The sequence below is a fragment of the Paralichthys olivaceus genome, chromosome 6 (genome assembly GCF_024713975.1).
Source record: "Paralichthys olivaceus isolate ysfri-2021 chromosome 6, ASM2471397v2, whole genome shotgun sequence".
In the NCBI taxonomy this organism is placed as follows: domain Eukaryota; kingdom Metazoa; phylum Chordata; class Actinopteri; order Pleuronectiformes; family Paralichthyidae; genus Paralichthys; species Paralichthys olivaceus.
Window position 1 is genome coordinate 20,370,181 of NC_091098.1, and position 22,059 is coordinate 20,392,239.

Consider the following 22,059-nt stretch of genomic DNA (forward strand, 5'->3'; position numbering starts at 1 on the left):
TCTTTAAAAGATTAGCATAAAAACAATCTTCAAAACTTGCATTACACCCAAAATCAAACAAAGGGTCCTCCCCGTGCTCCTCCAACTTTATTGATAGTTTAAAATTTCTAACATTTCTATTTTCTAGGACTTCAGTTGCACTTTCCTTCCGACTTAAAAACTGAGTACAAGCAAATGGTATTTATACAGTAGTCTAAGTGATATTGTACAAAAATAACATTTTGATTTCTGTGAAAAGATTTTTCATTCCCAAATAACTCCTGATTCTGCTGTTCTGACAACTGTTGATGTTAAATTTTGCCAAGGTAAAAAAAAAATTCCAAAGCCATTTTTAAAAGGAAAAGTCTACCTTGGACTGGTACATGATATTTAAATTGTAAACAGATTTCTATAAAAGAACTCGTTTCTTTTAACACCTCGAAAATTTTATATCTTAGCAATATAACATGTTGTTTGTTATCACCCTCTTTGCTGCTTGTTGGGCAGAAATGCGTCGGGTTTTGAAATGTTCCAACCCATACTCTCTTGGCCAACTCATATCCCACTAAAACAAACCAAAATAACCATACATGGAAGTTCGGTTTCTATTTACTCCCTTCTGCTGTCTCATTTTACTGAGACTCACTTCCACAAGCTCAGAGGTCCTATAGATGCCCATGTGTGTAGTCCCATTTTATTCATCTCTGATCACCAGTGGCTTGGAAAGGGGGGTTCTTTTACAAAGCATTATACATAACACCGCTACCAAACTAAAACATTTTTGTATTGAATGCAGAAAGATATTTTTTCACCCCTTTCATTGTATATGTCGAGAGGCTCACTGGCCTGGAACTAGCCTCTGTTAGCCAACATTTGGCCAGTGAAGAGGATTCAGAGAAAATAATACAACCAACCATCAATCTGAAAAAAGGAGGGGCAACAGAGGGCACTGATTATGCGGTGGCTTCGATGGAACACTCTTTTGCCACGTGGCCCGCCTTTCCGCAGTTGTAGCAGTTAGTCTCGCTGGTTTTACCGCAGTTCAAAGCGACATGACCAATCTCGCCACACCTAGGGAGATGAAAGATTCTTTAGAAACAGGGCAATTTGCTCAAAAGTGATTCACAAAAGGGACAAGTCGACACTCACCTGTAACATTTCACCTTATCGCAGAGTTTCTGGATGTGGCCGAACTCTCCGCAGGAATAGCACTTCTGCTCGTTGGCATGATCACAATCACGGGCCACGTGACCAGCTTTGCCACATGTGTAGCAGAGGTGCTCCCTCTCCTTTTTGGGCTCCTTACAGTCCCGGAAAACGTGACCAGTTCCGCGGCAGTTGTAGCACGCTAGAAATGGTAAAGACATTAATAATCAACATTTTTTTTCAAAACAATTTTACTGTTGAAACAACACATATGCTAAAGCTCTATCAGTGGACAAGTTAAGCTGGTAGTTAATGGGAAACACTGCAGTGACCAGGGATGGCCATTTTTAGAACCCTGCACAGATTTATTTTTCACAAAATATAACTAATAAAATATGTTGCATTGTGTGCTGATAATGGCCTACTTCTTATCCTTCACTTTAAGGCAAAAAATTGAATGTATGAAGTTCTTTGCCTGCACCCCATCTCTGCAATTAACTGAATAGTTAAGATGCTCTACTCATTTAACGATTGAATATATGAACGTGCCAATAATCATTTCAGAATAATTTGGTTAACTAAAAGCCTACACAAGCTAACATACCTAGGGTGATGGCAGAAGAACTATGGAAACCGGATCTCTCCGCCTGTATGTGATGGACTTTCCCAAGATATTTGGACAAATTACTTGTGGACACATTACTTCCACTCACATGTGCAAAGTCGTATTCAGCATTTTCTTTTGAATGTGTGTTCATTTGCAATTAACAGAAGCATCACGACGCGTGTTTCTGGTCTCTGCGTGTGCACATGTAGTGCATGTGAGTGAGAGCTGCCCCCCCTTGCATACATCCTCAGAGAGAGAGATCTCTAGTCTCTAACTTAGCGTTAGCATTGAATACAATGCACACCCATCTAATGCTTTTCATTACATTTGAATTGTTCTAACAAATAAGGCGTCACACTAAGTAGAAATGAATGAGAAGAAACAGAATGTAAATACATACCATCCTCAGTTTGGTCACACTCCCTGGCCATGTGTCCTTGTTCTCCACAACGATAGCAAAACAGCTCTGTAGTGACACAGACAAACTTAGATGAGAAGACGAATAAAAGCTTTTAATTCATGGCTTTATTGCTCCTTTTAGAAATACTGTGCTGAGACACGTGTGCAATCCCACAACAAACGCTACAAATGAGTAACATATCTAAGGTGCAGTTAAACATAGAATCATGTAAAACCTATGAATATTTTATATTTTATAAAAATGTATCTTATACTAGGTGTGTCGTGTATAAAAAAACGTTACCCTTGGATCGTCCCCGAGCCCTGCCGCGTCCAGCACGTCCACCGACGGCATTAGGACAATGCTTGATCCAATGCCCAGAGCGGCCACATCCAAAGCACTCACTGCTGCTGCTCATCTCCATTACCTTAAAACAAAAGCATAATGCACATCAGTCAACAAAATACAGCTTAAAATGTGAACAAGCATTATGCATCAAAAGTAAAAATGAAGACAATTCTTTTAGATGAAATATGTGGGAAACAGCTATTTCCATTTCCTGAAATGTTTTGTCGACTAAATCGAACTTTGACCCCCAGAAAGTCACACGGTGCATGTATGAGCATTCCTAAAGACATCAAGTGCTATCAATCATACATGTCACAAAACAATTACTGAGGGATACTTGTTTACAGTGTTTTCATATTCAACAGTTTGGTTCAAATAAACACTACTAAGTCGTCTCTCCTGATGTATGCACTTATTACACTAATTGTGACAGTTGGGGTAAAACCCTGTTGACCACTAACCCTACATTTTAAGAGATTCAGCTGTTTCCCACTGAGACACTAGTAGAGGAACAGCTGGTGTGCTGATGATTTGGGGTTTTTGCTGAGCAGCTGAGGGTGGCATTGATACTTTGCCATCAAGAACAGCCACAATCACGTTGAATTTAAAATAACCCTGCATGTGCTGGGCTGTCAAAATGTGTCTGGTGAAATGATTGGGACTGTTTTCATGTTTGGGTAAAACTACAGCAGACGACAGATCTGCAGTGGAAGGGACAGTCTATCAAAATGATCTAAACTACAATCACAGGGGGATATTTGAACTGTGGGGTCTATTAAAATTGGCATTGGGACTACATCTAGCTACTGATCTAACTTACACGATTTCCTCAATGGAATCATGCTGTGATCGCCATAGGCCGAACTTCTGTTTGCTGACGGTGCTAAAGACATTAAGTCAGGAAGAATGTGAGTTAATGAATAATCACAGTTCTTGTAATGAGTGCCTAAATGGTGACGTAGGATGACAACACGAGGCAGCTGCGCTTCAATTATCTTCGCGTTAAGATAGTCAGGGATAACTTGTTGCTTCTTTCTACAGTCACCCTAACGCCCGATGGGCCTCGGTTCACTTCTTACATAACATTTCTCCAGCTAGTTATTGAATTATTTATCCTCTTGCCTCATGAAAGCTTTTTTCCCACGTGTCTCTCTGGTACAGGTCAGGTCAGGTCACCCCTTCCATAACTCGGTCAGTTATAATGCTACACGTTGTTTCTGCTACAGAAATGGCCATGGGTGCATGTCGGGGATGGTATGCTAACTCAGAGAGCAAACTCCAGAGGGCAGCCACCTCTCGCCGTGTTTACTGAACATCTGCTAAAACACGAACTCGAAATCCTAAATATGACCAATGTGATAAGTGAACCTGGGGTAAAAATTCGGACCTAATTCGGTGCTTGCAGAACAGAATCAAGTGCCAGAGGTTGGTGCTACGCTAGCGTCGGCCTTGTCACGTTGATCTCCCTGCGTACTCGCGAGACACTCGCGCTACTAGCTAGCGCATGCTAGCATACCACCGAGCGATCACGACCAAGAAGCACGGTTCAGTCGACGATCGCTCATGTTCCCACGGTAAGAAGGATTGGATATTAAACGTAAGGCGACGAAGATTTACCGTAGAGGGTTTCTGGCGGCTATTTGAGCGAATATGGCTTAAAAACAAAATTTCCCGCGCAGTGCGCACACGCCAAAGTCGTGGTGACGAGCTAACGTTAGCAGGCCGGACACACAGCCCGATGCTCCGCTACAGAAAACCACACGAGCGCGTCTCCACAAAAGAAACACGAGCACACGCCACATTTTACACTTCAGTCAATTTGAACACATTAAAGTTAGAATGTTAACGGAAGTAAAATATCTACTGACCTCATCCATTGTAGGGTTCTTTTAATTCTTACCTTGCTGGCTTCCGAGCTGTGTCAGTGTTTACGCCTCCTTCTTTGCGCTACATGCGGTGTGTGAGCAGGAGTTCCTGAATTGTCATTCAGTGAAAACCCGCACGCTCATTGGTCACCTACTCTGCGAGCGGCCAATCACACACGACGATGTCTGGACACCGCCTCTGTGAATCAGCCAATCACCACAGTAGAGTGATCCAGTTTCTAACATCACAAACTAAAAATCACAAACATGGGTTATTTGCTAGGTGTGGTTTATGTTGTACTAATACTTACATCACAACCAGTAGTACTAATATTACTACTACAATGAAAACACAAACAAGATTATATAATGATAATAATAATTGTTATATCAAATATGAAGAAAACTGGATTTGTATTAGAGCCACAACAGAAACACAGTCCAGAAATTATTTTTTTTTCCAGTTTCAACATGAAATTAGATTTTTTTTCATGGGATCGTTAGTGTTGGCTGGACTCAATTTACTAAAGGGAATTACTTGTATAAAAGAGTAATTTAGCACTTATAGTAGTATAGAAGTACAGATTTTTGAGAGCAACATAAATCGTGCAGGAAACTCTCAGCTACTCTCTCTTAGTCATTTGAATAAATAGCAGTGACAAAGTCAGGTGTTTGTGGAATCTGAGCAACGTCTCAGTTAACACAGCAGTAACAATTTATATAACAATAACAAGTTTTCAACAAAAGAAAGACACATATTGAAACAATATTTTATTTACTTTATCGAGGATAGTTTAGGGTCAAACTATTTTTTTTAAACTTCTCACACCCATCGGAATTGACAGTCTGGGCAATTAATAAAAACAGAAAATTACCTGCAAACGTTTAAGTAAAATTCTCAAAATCTGTAACTGTAAGTATATGATCACAATAATGAAACAGTGGTATGTGTGTGTATTTACATTATCATTTCCCAGATATATTGCTGCATAACCCCTGATGGTGGATCCTTCTTATTTATAGAGTCCTGATTGCATCACATTTTGAATACTAAAGAACTGATGGAGACAGCAATAAATCCATGGGTCCTGGAAGCGTCTCAGCTGACTGGCCTGAGTGCTCTGACAGATCAATAAGTGGGAGAGGAGCAGTCAGCTCAGTTTTAAGGTGGCTTTGGTTATGAAGCTCTGAAATGGCGATTTCTATTCCCCTGTTGTCCCCATTTTTGCACCTCGCAACAATTAATACAAAGCAGGAAAAGATAATAACAAATGGAGCCAGGCATGAGGATGCATCTCGTAATATATCCATGCTGACTGAGGTGCATGTGGGGTGGAGTTCCTTAAAAAAGCCCTGCCCTCATCTTCACAAGAAACAGTATTTGCTATTTTTCCTATTTGCCAGATGAGAAGTCATATTTGAAAATGCAGTTTACAGGAAAGCAAAGATAATTACACAGATAGACTGAAAGTACAATAAGGATCATAACATGGATTTATGAGGAAGATTCCAGCTGAAATTTTCTCCTGCTGCTGCTACATGGAAACAATGTAAGCTGAGGCCATCAGGACACGTTTCCCTGGTTGTTTATGAAGCTGTTTTATTCTCAGATGGTGTCAACTCCAGCTTTTTGAAAAGGACCTATGAGCCTTCTGTGATTACAGGGGACCCCAGGGGACCCACACTGGGATGATGGTGAACACATGGTGAGTGGTGGAGGTTACAGTTTCACAATGGCAACGTGTCAGGGCCAGTTTGGAAAATCAGAAGCTAGTGTGTGCTAGTGGAAACATTAGAATTCCATGCAAACTAAAGGATAATGCCTTTCTATCTGTTTACAGACTTTTAATGCATGTTTTATTTTTTCTTGATTATCTTTCCTCCTTTTATGCTGTACCACAAGTTGAATATTTATCGTCTTTTTTGACCAGATGTTTAAGTGAGATAATCCTATATTTGTCCCACAACGCAGAGATTTGCTGTGTAAGAGCAGCAAAGATGACATCAGTAAAGTTAAAGTAAACATACAATACTTATAAATGCAAGGAAACAAAAAACATAGGAGGAATAGACCTAATACATACAATGTAAACAGAATACATATATATATACAGTGTGAACAAACTTCATTGATTGCACATTAGCCATGAATTGCACTGTTGACAGGAAATGCATATAATACAATGATACAATATACATCTTAATAATCAAATTTGGATTTTTTTATGAGCAAAACCAACATAATTTCCAAAGTGTTGCACTGTTGCCATGTCTCCAGATGATGGTGCAGTTAATAATGGTAGTGGGCCTATGTTTTTGCTTTTGAAAAGATACTTGCAATACAAACTTACAACAAATGCAAAAGATAGCAGTAGCCTGCAACCTTAAAAGTGACATGTGGGCTACCTGAATTGACTTTCAATATGATATGTTATGATATTTAAAAAAAATTAACATTTTAAAAATCGAATGTGGTTTTTATATGAGCAAAAAACCTGATTCCCAAAGCTTCACAGTGTTGCACTGTGGCCATCCAACCAGATGATGGTGCACTTGGAGTTAATAATGGCGTCTTTACTCCAAACCGGTAATGGGGCTATTGCTTTTCAAAAGACACTTTTGCACTTTTAACAAAAACAAAATATATTTTTTGCACTGGTTGCTCATTTTATGAGCAAAACCAACATGATTTTTTAAAGTGTCGCGCTGTGGCCATGTGTCCAGATGATGCTACAGTTTATAATGGATTACTCCTTTACTCCAAACCGGTAGTTGGCTTTTGTTTTGTTTTTATGCTTTCAAAAGACTCTTTTGCAATTCAGACCCGGGGACTCAAACCTATTTTTTTTCTCCAACTTGTCTCTGCGAACAACGTAAATGTTGTTTCTGAATCGCCACTTGTGGGACTTTTAATTTGAAAGCCTCTCACGGACCTCACTCGTCGTGTCACTTTGAGGGTCAGACGGATTTTTTCCTCTCCACCGCTACAGGCAGATTAAAACGCGTTTAATATTATTTAAAGCGGCTCGTAAACGACCCCCACCTACGACCTCGACGTCTTTACGCCATCGCCGCATTCACCGGACACAAGATTATTCAGTGAATTTAACCAACTTCGGCTTTTTCCACTCTTCTCTCAATGCGTTGCAAATATGATGATGTCACCGACGCCACTTTTTCCTGAAGTTATGGCGGAGAACAACTTTCCTAACTTCTCATGGTGAGCAGCAGTCCTCTGGCTGCACGCATGGTTGATGTTTTAGCAAATATTAAGGGTTTCGTCAGCTCCTTCCGTGAGTCACACGACGAGTGAAAGGTTTGCCCGAGGCAGAGATTTGAATGGAGGCTAAACCAAGAGCATCGGGGAGAGCTGGGGATATAGTTGGTGTGTGAGGGCCCGCGGGCAGAGTTTCACAGTTAAATCTGGAGCCAGCAGGCCTGAGCTGTGCACGCGTGGATTCAAATGTTGGGTGAAATCTTTGCTTCAGAACTTGTCCTCTCAGCTGCCAAAACATCGACCTCACCTCCATTTCTGACTTTTCAACACTTCAGGCGACTCTCACAAACTCCTGTGCGCATGCAGCACTTTGCTGTTTGTGTGTGTGTTAGCAAAGTGTTGACTGACTAGTTTAGGTGAAAGGGATCTATTGGCAGTAATTGACTATAAAATAATCTTAGTGATGTTTTCACTAATGTGTTAAATTTGAATTTTGCCAGTTGTTGTTTCCTTTATATTTCAATACTTTATATTTACGTCAGGAGCTGGTCCTCTCAATGGAGGCAGCCATTTTTTTTTACAGCTGTCCAAACTGGACAAATTAAACACCTTTTGAGTTTTTATGACAAGTGAAGGCGACCACAGGTTCTTCTTCATGTTTGGAAGGGGAGGGTGAGGTGAGGGGTGTTCAGCATGCAACATGCAACTTTACCACTAGATGTCACTAAATTCTACACACTGATCCTTTAAGCAGATGGCTGCAAAAGTCTTAATGATTCAGGGCTTCACATTGTTTCTGTTGATACCCTTTTCTGGACGGATCACAGCTCTTGTTTTGAACACAATTCCTGCAGCATGGTGGGAAGGGTGCAAGAGCCACAATTCATTTCCTGGACTTGTGTGTGTGTGTCTGTGTGTGTGTCTGTGTGTCTGTCTGTCTGTCTGTCTGTCTGTGCGCGCTTTAACAGCAAACCACCAACTGCTGTCATCGTCTCTGCAGCGTTAGCATCTCTTTGTATAAGACACACCAGAGATAATTGAGGCTTTGGTGAGGTGAAAGTATACACTCTGAAAGTGAACACCAAGAATTAGTGAAACGTGTGTGTGTGTGTGTGTGTGTGTGTGTGTGTGTGTGTGTGTGTGTGTGTGTGTGTGTGGGGCCCTTCAGTTTGTATTGAAAACAAAGCAGAAGAGGGAGACTATTTGTTTGTAATGGGTAGGTACAACTTGATCTAAAACAACTGAAGTTTTTCAGGTCACTGCCTTGTTGGCATTCTATTTTTCCAAAATGTTAACAGGATTTCTGAAATCATTCTTTTCCTCTCTTTTGTTATTTAATTCGACCCTGTTTGGGAATTCTGTAATCCTCTATTGTATGGTATAAGTTGTGTTTTAGTTGCCTGAAAAGATTGTGACGGTAACGTGTAAAAGTACCACCAATTCTAAATTAATATGAATCATGGTTGGGATACTGGAGCCTAATAATCAGAGTGTTTCTTGGACCAACCACCTCCGATGAAAACAGGAAGTACAAGACAATCTTTTGGTTAAATGTACCTCATTAAGCGTCTCTGTTTTGTGGATTACTGGATAATGGATTTGAGCTGTTGAATGAGTATTGTAGGTAGGATTAGATATTAGATACATTTGCAGGTTTAGATATTAACAACAACAGCAGCAGCAGGCCAGTGCCATGTTGACAAATGTTTGGAGTGTTTTTTCAAGCTATTGTTTTCATCTATCTTATTTAATTAGACCTTGTTTGGGAACTTTGTAATCCTCTATTGTTGAGTTGTAGTTGTCTGAGCACACAGAAGAAGGCGTCTGCTGAAAGCATATCTGTAAATAACACGACTGACCTCTGCGTTGGCCTGAGATTCTCTTTGTCTGAGTGGATTAGTTTGTCTACATTGCTCCGGTGCTGCTTTTCAAATGGAAGAGAAAAGTAGAGTCGCTGCATATGTCGGAAACTCTTCACGTGGGTTATTTTATAAACAACTAGTTAAATGAGCATGTGAGACCGCTACACGGGTCAGAACTTTTATTTTCTCTTTACTGAAAATGACCCCAATTGCGCCATCATCCAAGATTATGTTTGGAGATTATCCTAATAAATCCTCAATGCCATTCACCAAATCAATCGTTATTCGACACAGCCACAGCGGCTCTCTCAGTTTTAAGACCACTTTTCAAAACTACAGGATGTGGTTTTTAATAGTCTAAAGACAGATTTCAGGGAATCCATTTAAACACAAATTCAAAAAGACTCGAAACATTCACATTGTATTTCATTTACACTTTGACGCTGAGTCTGCACAGCACCCATGTCCTTTCAAAGAAGAACGAGAGCTAATGTAATATTAATTAAGAAGACACTTGGTTGTATTTGCTTCCAAGCATTCTGAGCACTAATTCTGTTTGTGTCTGTGTGTGCGCTATGCTTTTCTTTTCTTTTTTTCAGACCACTGAAAGCACTTGGCTTTACTAATGGAGCACCTCCAGGGAGCGTGGAAGACTCTGAGCAACGGCTTCGGAATGAAAGACTCTGCGTTCGAGGGCCCGTGCCTTTCACCAACCATGGTGCAGGGCTTTCCCTGCCACCGTCGCTCCTCAGATGACAGCAAGATGCCCGACTCCAAGACTAGCAGCACTATCCGAGTCTACCTCCCAAACCAGCAACGCACTGTGGTGAGTCGATTTCCATTGCAAGTAGAAAATTGCAGACTTCAAATAAGACCTCAGAAATACCGCAGTGGTACGCAGTTTTGTAAAGGTATATGTTGCTGCTTACATCCTAAAGAATTGATGTGGTGTACAGGTAAACGTGCGACCAGGTATGACTCTGCAGAATTGCCTGATTAAAGCGTTGAAGGTGCGAGGTCTGCAGCCTCAGTGCTGTGCCGTCTTCAGGCTGCATCCGGGACAGAGGAGGTGAGCTCAGCACCATTGTGGGTTTGAAACCAGGGAGAGTAAGATCTGACTTTCCACTGGTCACATTCTTACTCGCTTCAGTTATTTTGTCTGCTTTGAAGTTGAAGTCCCTTCATGTAAATCTGTTTTCTGAATTTGTATCAGTAAAAAACTACGGATGGATTGGCATACCGACTCCACCTCTGTGATCGGGGAGGAGCTGCTGGTGGAGGTTTTAGATCACGTTCCTTTGACGACGCATAATTTTGTGAGTACCTGAAGTGCTTACGAAATCCTCATTGCTCTGTGTCACTGCCTAAGAAATAATAGATCTTTTTTTCTATCATTTTTTTTAGGTTCGGAAAACATATCTGAAACTTGCTTTCTGTGATATTTGCCAGAAGTTTCTTTTGAATGGTTTCCGTTGCCAAACGTGTGGTTACAAATTCCATGAGCACTGTAGCACCAAAGTGCCAACGATGTGTGTGGACTGGAGCAATATCAGACAACTCCTGTAAGTGTCTTGAGTTTGAAATGAAAGCATAATGTGAATAGACCATTCAAAAACTTGCCAGTACATTATAGAACAGTAACTTTGGAACATTACATCAAGAACTATTACATAGAAATATAACTTGCCATCTTAAACCCATTCTCTGTGTGTAAGCTTTTAGTTTGATTAAATGTAATCAATAATAATCTAATAAAACCTGAAGTAGGATTCTTAATGCATTAAAAAGTTTGCTGTTGATGATGATGCAGTTCTAAGCTTGGTCTAAGCTCGTATTTATGCAGCTTTGCATACTTACATACACCAACAATAGAGGCTTATTAGCGTTAGTTTGCATACAGTATGTAGGAGTGTAATCATTCAAAGATCTATATCACTGACAGAGAGGAGAGACACACCCTTACAAGCTTTATACTGTTCATTGTCTATTTCTCTCTGTTTTCAGCCTGTGTCCAACACCCGGTGAGAGCGGTGCCCCGTCACTGCCGCCGCTGACATCCCGGCGAATGAGAGAGTCCATAACAAGGTTTCCAAGGTGATGTGACATACCAGTGTGTTGCTTTTAATTAACATGAGATAGATTCACCGTGTAGATGTGAGGAAACCTGTTATGGTCTGGATATTGGGACCTAATACTTAGGGTGTTCCTTGGACCAACAACGTCTGATGAAAGCAGGAAGTGCAACAGTTAATCTTTTTAAGTCTCTCAGCTGAGTGGAATACTCGATAATGAATTTGAGCTGTTGATTGAATCTATTGTACATACGAGTAGAGATACATTTCAGGCATGAAAATCACTCACCTTTCTGCGAAATTCGCCGTTTTTAATCCAAAATATGTGACCTATGTGTTCACACCCGCTGTGTGTCCGCTACTGGCGGCGGAGCAGCAGGTTTATCTCCTTCAATACAATCGGATTATGCACTGAACTAAACGTCAGGACTCTACGGTAAGAAGTCCTGCATCTTCTGGTCTGTTGACAACTATCAAAGCCCTTTTCAGAAGTGAAAAGCTGGAGTGCTTTTACTTTTAAACGGGTTCAAGAAGTGGTGTAAATACGTTTGTGACATAGACAGATCAACTTTGTGTTTCACTGCAGAACAAAATTATCTTTCACCTGAGTTTGAATGTTTATCTGTTGAATTTATAAAGCGAGATAGCGTGAATGAGGGCGTGAATGAGGGGAAGATTACTGCTAGCATAGCAAGTATGGCTCCCAAGCATCTGGCAGTGCTCAGCAGACTAAAAGCCAGACAGCTGAAGAAGAGAAGAGGGCAAGGCTGAGACATGTGGCAAAACAGAGAAAGCAGGCAATGGAGACAGGCAAAGAGGAAGAAATTACATAATTACATTGAGTACTATCTTAATTGTTTATCTCGTTTCGCCAGTGAACTCTGAATTAAAGCTGTGCTGTTGCACATTTCATAGGAGAAGTTGCTAGTCTCGTTTCTTATACAGCATAGTTGTCGGCCTTATTTCTTATAACGCATAATATGAATATGTATAGATACTTTATTATACATTCATACTGTCCTATAACTCTGCTTGATTTTTCTCTCAAAGTGCACCTCATTGATGCTTTTAAATATAAAATGTCCAAAATTTTCTTCAGGGGGAACATGCCAACCGACCCCCCTAGAGGGGTTGTATCCTTCTGACCTTTTGCATCCCTGACCCGTTTTCTTGCCTGCATTTGCAAGTTTAGATATCCACAAATGTCTTCTTCTGTTATGTTATGCCCGACCGCAACACATACCATGATTTGTCTTCTGCTCTCATTGCAAGAGAACCTTAATCTTAATTGATTTAAATCCTGTTTTTAATGACGTCCTCAGCTTTATGGGGGCTTAGCGTTCTGAGGGCTGATGTAACGTGTAAGTGTGAAAAGGGCCTGTTGTTTCAGGAGCCCTTAAAATAGTTAAAAAACACTGCGAGCTGCCAAATTAGCACTCAAATAGTATCAAGTTGCTCCATGCTGAGCAATCTCAAATGCTCTTTTAAAACATAGTTCAGTGTCTCCAAAAGGGAATTGTTCTCAAGGACTGCACTCCATGGTCATAAGTGTGATGTAATACGATCTCTGTTTACATACCTCATTCAGCTGGAGATCCACTGTCCCCATTTTATCCAGCAGCAAGAGCACAGTCAAGATACCAGTCCATTAAAAGGAGGTGCACCAAGACCTCTGACTTAAGTGCAAAGCAGAACATTTATTAGCTCATTTATTCTTGTTCAGATGATTATTTTTTTTATATTTTAGCTTGCCCCCTTATCACAAGTGGCACCAACATTTGGAGATTAACAAATTAGTTTGGTGAGCTTTGACCTCTTCAGCTGAGCCATTACTGATCTTGGCATACACGAAGGGCAAAATACTTCTGGGTAAGATGAGGGCCACAGTAAAATGAACTAATTATTTCTTCTCAGTTTTTCTTTTTGATTATTACTCTTATTTTTCATCATATATGATTTGCATTTGTGATTTTTTTTTTGTGTGGATGATTCTTAAATGGGTTAAAGCGAGACAAAGTGACAGAAATGAAACCAGAAAGCCCCTGCGCAACCCACAAGGGCCACACCCACGCTGGCCCAGTTTTAAAGAAGTGACAGAATTCAGCATCTGTTTTTCTTTTGTCAGCGCTGTGTGTCATTTTGAAGCGGGGCCACTAGATCTTGGCAAACAATTGCTGCTCAATCTTGAATTTTGATCCTCGTTCACCCCCACAGCTCAGCCCACCGATATTCCACCCCTCATGCCTTCAACTACACCACGCCCTACCCACCCACAGGCAGCGGCCTCTCCCAGAGGCAGCGCTCCACTTCTACGCCCAACGTCCACATGGTTAGCACTACCCTGCCTGTAGACAGCAGCATCATTCAGGTAACTTCTTCTGTAGGTTCATCCTGCCAACCCTAAAATATCTCCTGCCAGAGTTATCCTGCCCTCCTATGAACATCTCAGGCATTCCAACTATCCTCACCTTGCTCTTTTCTATCTCTTATCTTACGCTGTGTTAAATAATCCACCTGAACAGGGCAGAGCCTGTTTTTTCGTGTAATTCCCCTGATAGCATCTTATTTTAGCGATTTCAAACTGTGACACTTGACTTCCCTCTGTTCAGTTCTAGTTTCTGCTTTTTCACTGGCTGTGTGTTCTTGAAAATTTAGGTCCCTAGTTCTGCATGCTTTATATATTATTTCCCATATATTCTGTCAAGGTTGAAACCTGAGCATCACTCTTGTCATTGTTCCTTCCTCACTTTACTTTACTGTGTCCCTTTCCCTCCTTTCCTCACTGGCCTGTTGTATTGTACCCTGTTGGGGAGTAGCTAGAATGCCTGAATACCTCCCCCAGCTCCTGGTGCCATAGATTCTGGCTGAAGAGGAAAGTAGGTATTGTGCACTTCTCCCAGTCTTTTGTTGAGGCCTCACCTGAGAATCCAGAAAAGGTTAGAGAGCAGAGTGTCTGTGTGCAGTCTGAATGGCATGCCTTGCAAACAGGCTATCTGCATTCACATCTTAAGTATTGAAGTCCAACAATGAGTTGACAGCACAGCATGTGATTCACTGTATGAACAAGCTGACAGAACAATTGTTTGTTGTTTTTTGCCTCTCTAGGATGCAATGCGCGATCATGACTCAGGTAAGCGTCTGCTCTGTAAACGCCATGTTAACTTTTGTGCAATTCCACCTTCACCACAAAAATAATTATTCTAGGTACATAGTGTTGCTGAAATTAAGTTTTTATTCTAATCACAGCAGTTGACATTGAGGTTCAACCATTACGTAATAGTCATTAAAAAAAATAGAGAAGCGATACAGAGATTGATCCAGATGTGATGGGCCATTAAACAAGAAGAAGGCTTATCATCAATCTCAGTTCTTTTTTTTTTTTTTTCCATTACAGCAGTTGTTCCTGTATTATTAAATGTGACAGCCCGATTGGAGATTTCATTTATTTGACTGTTTCCAATCAAAGCTCTGTTTTCAGTGGGTGAGACTGAGAATTGAGACAAAGTCTAAAAGTGACCATGTACTGTCCACTATGGAGTGTTTGACCTTTTCCTGTGCATATAGTTATTATATCCCACTGTGTTACATCTTAAATAGTAAATTAGATTAGATGTTCACTACGGAGTACTTACTACCATTATGTATTTCACAGATTTATATGAACTGACTAATTTAAAATAGTTTTTTAAATGTATTTTTGCCATCTGACACACTATATAGTCCTACACACAGATTCCCCCCTCCAGTGTGTAGCAAGTTATTTTGGACCCAGCTAAAATCTTCAATCATGAATCCCTTCCTTCTCTTCCTTCTTGTGCTCTTTAAGCAGGGAGTTCCCCCAATCAAAGCCCTACAGGCTGGTCCCAATCCAAAGCCCCTGCACCTGCCCAGCGAGAGAGGGTCCCGTCCTTTAATACGCAGGAGAAAAATAAAATTGTAAGTTCCACTGTATGCCTCGCCCTGTAATGTTAATTACTGGAGAACCATTTGTGCAAACAAACCTAAAGAATATTGGTTTATGATGATCTCACATGTTTAATTTGAGTCACTCATATATCATTTGCACTTTCTGTGATTTCTGTTGACACAGAGGCCACGGGACAAGCGTGACTCTAGTTACTATTGGGAGATTGAAGCTAGCGAGGTGTATCTGAACTCCCGCATCGGCTCAGGCTCCTTTGGAACTGTGTACAAAGGGAAATGGCATGGTAGGAATGCATTTCAGATGGGGCACGGCACAGGTGTAACCACTTTCACAGTAAACTACACCTAACACTTAAAAATGTTAACTGACACATTAAAGTAAACACGTAGCACTGGTTGTCATATGGGCTTACAGTAGAATTGCTCAAGGGTAGCTAAGGAGAGTGCTTTTGTTGCAGGTGATGTAGCGGTCAAGATTTTAAAGGTGACCAACCCCACACCAGAGCAGTTCCAGGCCTTCAGGAATGAAGTGGCTGTCCTGAGGTAAGAAGAGTGTCAAAGAGTTTTGAATTATTTTGTGAATCATCTTCATATAAACTAACTTTGTTGTGGTGATTTCCTCTTCCCCTTCGACCGTCGCAGGAAAACGCGACATGTCAACATCCTGTTGTTCATGGGCTACATGACGAAGGACAACCTAGCCATTGTGACCCAGTGGTGTGAGGGCAGCAGCCTCTATAAACACCTTCATGTCCTGGAGACAAACTTGAAGATGATCCAACTCATAGACATCGCCAGGCAGACAGCTCAGGGCATGGAGTAAGTCCCAGATGGGAAATTGTTCTGATGAACACAATAAAAAAAAAAAAAAGATCTCTCTTGTAATTTCTGTCTAATTTTCAGCTACCTGCATGCAAAGAACATCATTCACCGTGACATGAAGTCCAACAGTATCCTTCTTGACAGCAGTTTAAGAGTGTACTTGTCCTGTTTGTATTTGAAGTTGCAGACAAAAGCACTTTAAGTGTGTTCTAGCTGTAAATTCCTTGACAGTGGTGTAGATATCTTCTTGCATGAAGGGCTCACAGTGAAGATTGGGGACTTTGGTCTTGCAACAGTGAAGGCCAGGTGGAGCGGCTCACTTCAGGTGGAGCAGCCGTCTGGATCCATTCTCTGGATGGTGAGTAACTCGGCTTATCATTTACAACAGCAATGAGACGATTGCTTTGAGAAACTCAAGATGTAGATAACAATAAATGGACAGACTAAAGAAAATAAACTAGAAAATGCCCTCCCTCATGTTTTGTTCCTCATGTCCACAGGCTCCTGAGGTTATCCGGATGCAGGACAACAATCCCTACAGCTTCCAGTCTGATGTCTATTCCTATGGAATTGTTCTTTTTGAGCTCATGACGGGAGAGCTCCCATACGCCCTCATAGCAAATAGAGATCAGGTAAAGTCTCATTATTTATAAAAACACTGTTTGTCTAGCAATTTAGCACTAATACTGCTCATGCAAGTATGACTAAGAGAATAATGTGAATTGCACTCTTTGTTCTCCACAAACAGTTTTTTTTTAACTTGCAAAAAACGTGACGCTTGCAAGTTTTTGCTACCTTGTTAGATTTGGTTATGTCATACAGAACTGTAGCCCCACAGTCAGACATGTGTTTAAGCCCTGATCCTCGCCTGGGTCCCAGTGTCAGACTGCAAACCCAAGCCAGGAGGTGGTGGAAAGACACTGGGTAGCTGTCTGAAGGGGGTTGTGGAGCTGGCCTAAGGCCCACCATGGAACAGAGGCGGACGCCCTGGAGCCACTGGCCTAATTTTAGACCCCGTAACACAACCCTGTATGTGTGTGAGAAAAGGGGTGCATGGGTGCGCATATTTGGTCTGTGGTTTTTCATCCTCTCACGGGCCACAAGACCTGGTTTGGGTCGTGTCTGGCTCCTTGTTCCATTCAGTGTCCTGTCTCTATTTAAATCAGGCTGAAGTTGCTGTACAAAATGTGCCCATAAGTGCTGTTATGATCCACTGTTGTACCCCTGGTCTCCTTGATACTGTAGAAGGACTTTGTACTCAGCTGACCTGGCAAGCACATAGTGTACTCCTATCATCCCTTATCTCTGCAGCATCATGCACTCATGCCTTTACAATAGCTCCAGTGTTTTAGATGCCTGTCACCTTAGACTCTCTGACCATATTTATAAAGTATCTCTGTGGTGGACTACTGATTTCGGATCGGATTGTTCAGGTGTTTGTCTGTCGCACTGGCTCAATAGTTCAGCTCTAAATTCTTTTATCTGCACTCCCTTAGTCTCATCAGTTCTTTGTGACCCCCCGTCTCAGATTATCTTCATGGTGGGAAGAGGATATCTGTCCCCCGACCTGAGTAAGCTCTACAAGAACTGCCCCAAAGCCATGAAAAGGCTGGTGGCCGACTGCATCAAGAAGTCCAAGGATGAGAGGCCACTCTTCCCGCAGGTGAATACAGCTCTCATTAACTGCATGCAAAGTTAATGTAGAGTGCTTTGTTTAACTAATCTTTATTTGTATCCTAATTTCTGCAGATCTTGTCCTCCATCGAGCTTCTCCAGCATGCCCTCCCTAAGATAAACCGCAGTGCCTCAGAACCGTCCCTGCACAGAGCCTCTCACACCGAAGATATTAACGCCTGTTCTCTGACTTCCACCAGACTGCCTGTGTTCTAGAGGCTCTAGAGGCACCGCCCCTTCTCCTCACACTTCCCCTCCTCTTCGAAATATCCCAAATAGTCCAAATGCTCAGTACAACCAAATTCTCTACATGCAGATGCCAATATAGGCCTAAAAATGTACAGCACATGCAATCAATCATAAAACCACACTTATCAATAAAATATGTAAGAATAAGAGGAAAGGGAGAAGCACATCTGAGTTTAACTCTGGAAGGGAGTGAGTGATGATGGATTGCAGTGGACACAAAGAATTTGCCATAACATACATGAAGGTGGTGCCTTGCTTACCACTGCACATATTAAGAAGTATGCAGTGGCCCCGCGGTGGCATAGCATTCAGTACAAGTTGTAAATACACGCACGCACACCTACCTAAGACAGCGATAAATGGACACTGAAGGAAGCACAAGAGAAGGACAGATATGTCTCTTGATTTGGGTTCTGTGATTTGAAGCTCACACCCGTCTATCTGGTCGCCCTGATTTCTGATGAAGAGGACCTTTAAAGCTTACCTGCCTTAAGAGGAAGCAAAGCCTGGACACCGATCCTGCACAACTTCACTTCCTCTTACACAAACAAAGCCGTTGGATGTAGTCCATTTAGTTGCACAGTAGTAGTTCATTTTACGTTGTCTTACATGATAATGAAGTAGATATGGGAAATTTCTCCTTTTTGTTGTTGATCGTCTTTTTGTCTTTGACTTCTTTTTATTGTCTTTATTTTTTCGGGTCTTTTTGGAGGAATTATAGCCTGTCAGACAGTGAGCATGAGCGATGATGAAAAACTTTGCACATCTAAGCAAAAGCAATGGTTATGTTTCAACAATGGTTTCGTAGCTCGGAGTAAACTGAACTGCAGAGAACCCACACATTCTCATCAGTCCTTCCATGTGTCGGTTATCACGAGCTGGACATGTGGCGGTTGTCTTAAATATTTAAAATGATTTTGGAAACTAATTTGTATTTGTTTATCATGTCTCTTTCAGGAGGGTAAACATTTTATTGTGAACTTGGTGAGAAAGTTGTCTGTTCAATATTTTAATAAAATTAAGTTAAAATTACTTTGCCAGAAGAGATTGTATTGGTCACCTTCTTCAGAAGATGCATTTATGAATCACTGTATTGATAATGTGTCACTTGACGTTCGGACACAGGTGAGATGGGCAGCTGACACCAGATTACACCACCTCTTCGCTTGTTCACGAACAGTAAAATCCCACACACGTGCAAGACTTTGTGGCAGGGTGCAATGTTTGCTGTAGCAGTAGCAACGTGGTGTAAGCTCACAGGGGATCCAGTACAGACACGCAACCAGGGGATTCCACCATTGGCCGATGCCACTGCGCTGTGCAGCCACTGGCAGGCACAGTGGAACAACCATCATTCAGCAAGGGAGGGACGCAGTGGAAAGAGAGGACAGTTATATTTTGTTTTAGTGTAAACATCCAACGTGTAGTTGCTGCTGGGCAGGACCACTTGACTTGGTTTAGTCCCAAGTGCAAATGTATCATAAACATGGGGAATATTTTCTGTGTTGTGAAGGAATTTCTGTGTTTTATAATGTTTTATGGCTCTTTGTAATGAGCCCAAGGCAAGAAACATGATGGCAGTTTTTGACTTTTATCGCTTTAATCACATGTTTCAAAACATCCCATCGCAGGGTAAAGTAGGCCTGATCGACATCAAAAGTGAAGCAACTCAATAAGAGCGAAGCCATGAGCTGACCGCTAGTTGTCTATTTTTATACCACTTTTTGTCTTATGTGTTTATCTGTTCTATTTCTGCATTCTGACAAGCCACACAGGCTAGAATGAAATCAACAGAACTGAAAACGTCCCACTTCCCTGGCCTACAGCAGCGCCATCTAGTGGTTCCCTCATGATGTGTGTGAGCCTGCTTCGTACACTGTAAAACCACTGACTGTACAGACCTGCACAACAATCAGTGATGCCACATCCTTCATTCTTATTCTTCTATGACAAGTAAAACTCCTGCGTTCAAATAAAGAACATTTATTATCAGCTAAATATCAAAATGTCTTGTTCTTATACTGTGGCCAAAATATTATTATGAATTATACGATTGGGTTATTTGATGCATTAGGAGATATGTAGCAATTTATTGCTGTAGATGGTCGAGGTTGAGCTTGTCCAGTTGTTCCTAAAGCAAAGCTCAGAAGATAAATCTGAAGGGTCGTGGGATGATTCATGGGGTTAAAAATGAAAAAACATAAATATCCACAACACAAGGCAACATATAAGCAATCATTTTTCTTGACCTCAGTGAACATATTTTTAGGAAAATGTTCAGCCTTAAATTAATTGTTAACTATTGGTGTCATATAAATGTCTCTAAAATATAGTTTAATAAGTAGTTCGATCTTAACGCTTAAAGTATTTTCATGACCAGGAGAAATGTTGAGTGAAATGGGTGAAGCACAGACGGAGAGAAATCTGCTAATACATATGCTGATATAATAATACTACCAATGTGATTTGACAAACACAACCTCCAGACACGGTGGACCAATCTTTACTAGGAGCTGTTCCATCACTTCACAGTTCTTGCTTCTCTTCTTCTCCTCTACTTCAGCAATAAAAGACCACGTCTTTATCCACGATGCTGGAACATTAACACGTGTTTTGATTGGGTTTGTCATTTCAGTGGTTTTGTAAATTCTGTGACAAAGTAAAGGCCCAGTCAAGCGGCTCAGAATGATTATGTAACCGTAATAACTCGAGAGCTGCGTGAAGGCCTCTCATGTCTCAGTGTTACCACCAGATGGCAACAAGAACATAGACACACACACACAGTGTTTGTCAACTGATCCATCCACAGTCTTTATTCGACAGCAGAATCAATATTTTATTTACTTTTTTTTATATTTTATTACAGTTGACACTATAAATTGATAAATCTTAAAATTATAGCTAATCCGTAATTGATAGATTCAGTCATTTTCAGGCAGAAAAGGTCAAAAGAAACTTGCTCCAGCTTCTCTTATGAGATAATTTGTTGCTTTATGTGGTGAAAGGAAACAAACCAAAGCACCTGAAGATCTCACCTGTGGTTCTGGGAAGTTCTCGTGGGCTTTTGACATTTAATTCACTAAAAGATTGATTGACAAAATGACTTAGCAGATAACAAAGTAATGAGAATAATCATCAGTTGCACACCTATTGCATTATACCCAATTTTAAAACAAGCAAAAGCAGTGATATTAAATTCAATTCTCTATATTAGGTCTTTCAAATTATTTTAAAATATCTCTGTGTTTCTCACAAATCATCTTTATTTTCACCTCCACTATGAAATGGAGGTGCATCTCCTCTGCTGCATCCTCCAGCAGATGGACAGTGCAGCAGAAGTTGTTCACGTTGTGCAGCAGCTTGGCAGACAGCTGGGAGGAGTCTAGACGGAAGCTCCTCGGCAGGAGCCTCAGGGGCCCCATGGTGTCGTTCTGCAGTGGCTTTTACAATCATCGGGCCGGGGCGGTGTGTTTGTTGTGAGGGGGAAACATCAATACCATCTGGAATCCTGACAATACATTATGGTGAGCATATTTTATCTGTTCAATAAAGCAAATGGCCTGAATGTACCTAATGTATCATGAACTTTTCTGGGTTCAACAACAGCTGTGATGGTCTGATATGCAGCTCCAGCTTTCTGCTCTGACTATGACTGCAGTCATGTCAGTTATTTATGGATGGCTTCAGGCAGAAAGTGTCTGGCAGTTTACAAAGTTCTGACCGAGCACTTGTGACATGAATACCAAGTGACCATGCAAAGGTATCATATCCAAAACACAATGGCTTTAAGGTGTTCTTATATTCCTATGTATGGATCACATTAGTAAACATGCACTAAGGTTGAATGCTAAACATTTTTTTAATATGGATGTTTTGTCGTAACCATACAAACAC

At 41.1% G+C, this 22,059-nt stretch overlaps 2 protein-coding genes across 7 annotated transcripts; one reads left to right on the forward strand and one right to left on the reverse strand.

Moving 5' to 3' along the window:
- Positions 1–68: 68 nt before the first annotated feature.
- cnbpa (CCHC-type zinc finger, nucleic acid binding protein a) lies at positions 69–4,516 on the reverse strand. Of its 3 annotated transcripts, XM_069527351.1 has the most exons (6): positions 4,381–4,448; positions 3,301–3,363; positions 2,436–2,559; positions 2,133–2,198; positions 1,129–1,327; positions 69–1,050 (listed from the first exon to the last, which is right to left on the reverse strand). In XM_069527351.1, exons 3-6 carry the CDS (start codon positions 2,554–2,556, stop codon positions 933–935), a joined length of 504 nt encoding a protein of 167 aa, XP_069383452.1. In that variant the 5' UTR covers positions 2,557–2,559; positions 3,301–3,363; positions 4,381–4,448; the 3' UTR covers positions 69–932. The 3 variants fall into 3 exon arrangements, with proteins under 3 accessions (XP_069383452.1, XP_019951722.1, XP_019951721.1); XM_020096163.2 differs by lacking the exon at positions 3,301–3,363 and having other exon boundaries at positions 4,381–4,516; XM_020096162.2 differs by lacking the exon at positions 3,301–3,363 and having other exon boundaries at positions 4,349–4,477.
- Positions 4,517–5,910: 1,394 nt separating this feature from the next.
- Positions 5,911–19,197, forward strand: raf1a (Raf-1 proto-oncogene, serine/threonine kinase a). Of its 4 annotated transcripts, none has more exons than XM_069527348.1 (18): positions 5,911–6,051; positions 10,024–10,250; positions 10,381–10,493; positions 10,638–10,740; positions 10,829–10,986; positions 11,429–11,518; positions 13,711–13,864; positions 14,313–14,432; positions 14,602–14,626; positions 15,323–15,432; positions 15,587–15,704; positions 15,879–15,963; positions 16,063–16,239; positions 16,324–16,370; positions 16,482–16,600; positions 16,743–16,874; positions 17,771–17,905; positions 17,992–19,197. In XM_069527348.1, exons 2-18 carry the CDS (start codon positions 10,050–10,052, stop codon positions 18,130–18,132), a joined length of 2,028 nt encoding a protein of 675 aa, XP_069383449.1. In that variant the 5' UTR covers positions 5,911–6,051; positions 10,024–10,049; the 3' UTR covers positions 18,133–19,197. The 4 variants fall into 4 exon arrangements, with proteins under 4 accessions (XP_069383449.1, XP_019951823.1, XP_019951825.1 ...); XM_020096266.2 differs by lacking the exon at positions 5,911–6,051 and adding an exon at positions 7,273–7,565; XM_069527349.1 differs by lacking the exon at positions 5,911–6,051 and adding an exon at positions 7,698–7,810.
- Positions 19,198–22,059: the final 2,862 nt, after the last annotated feature.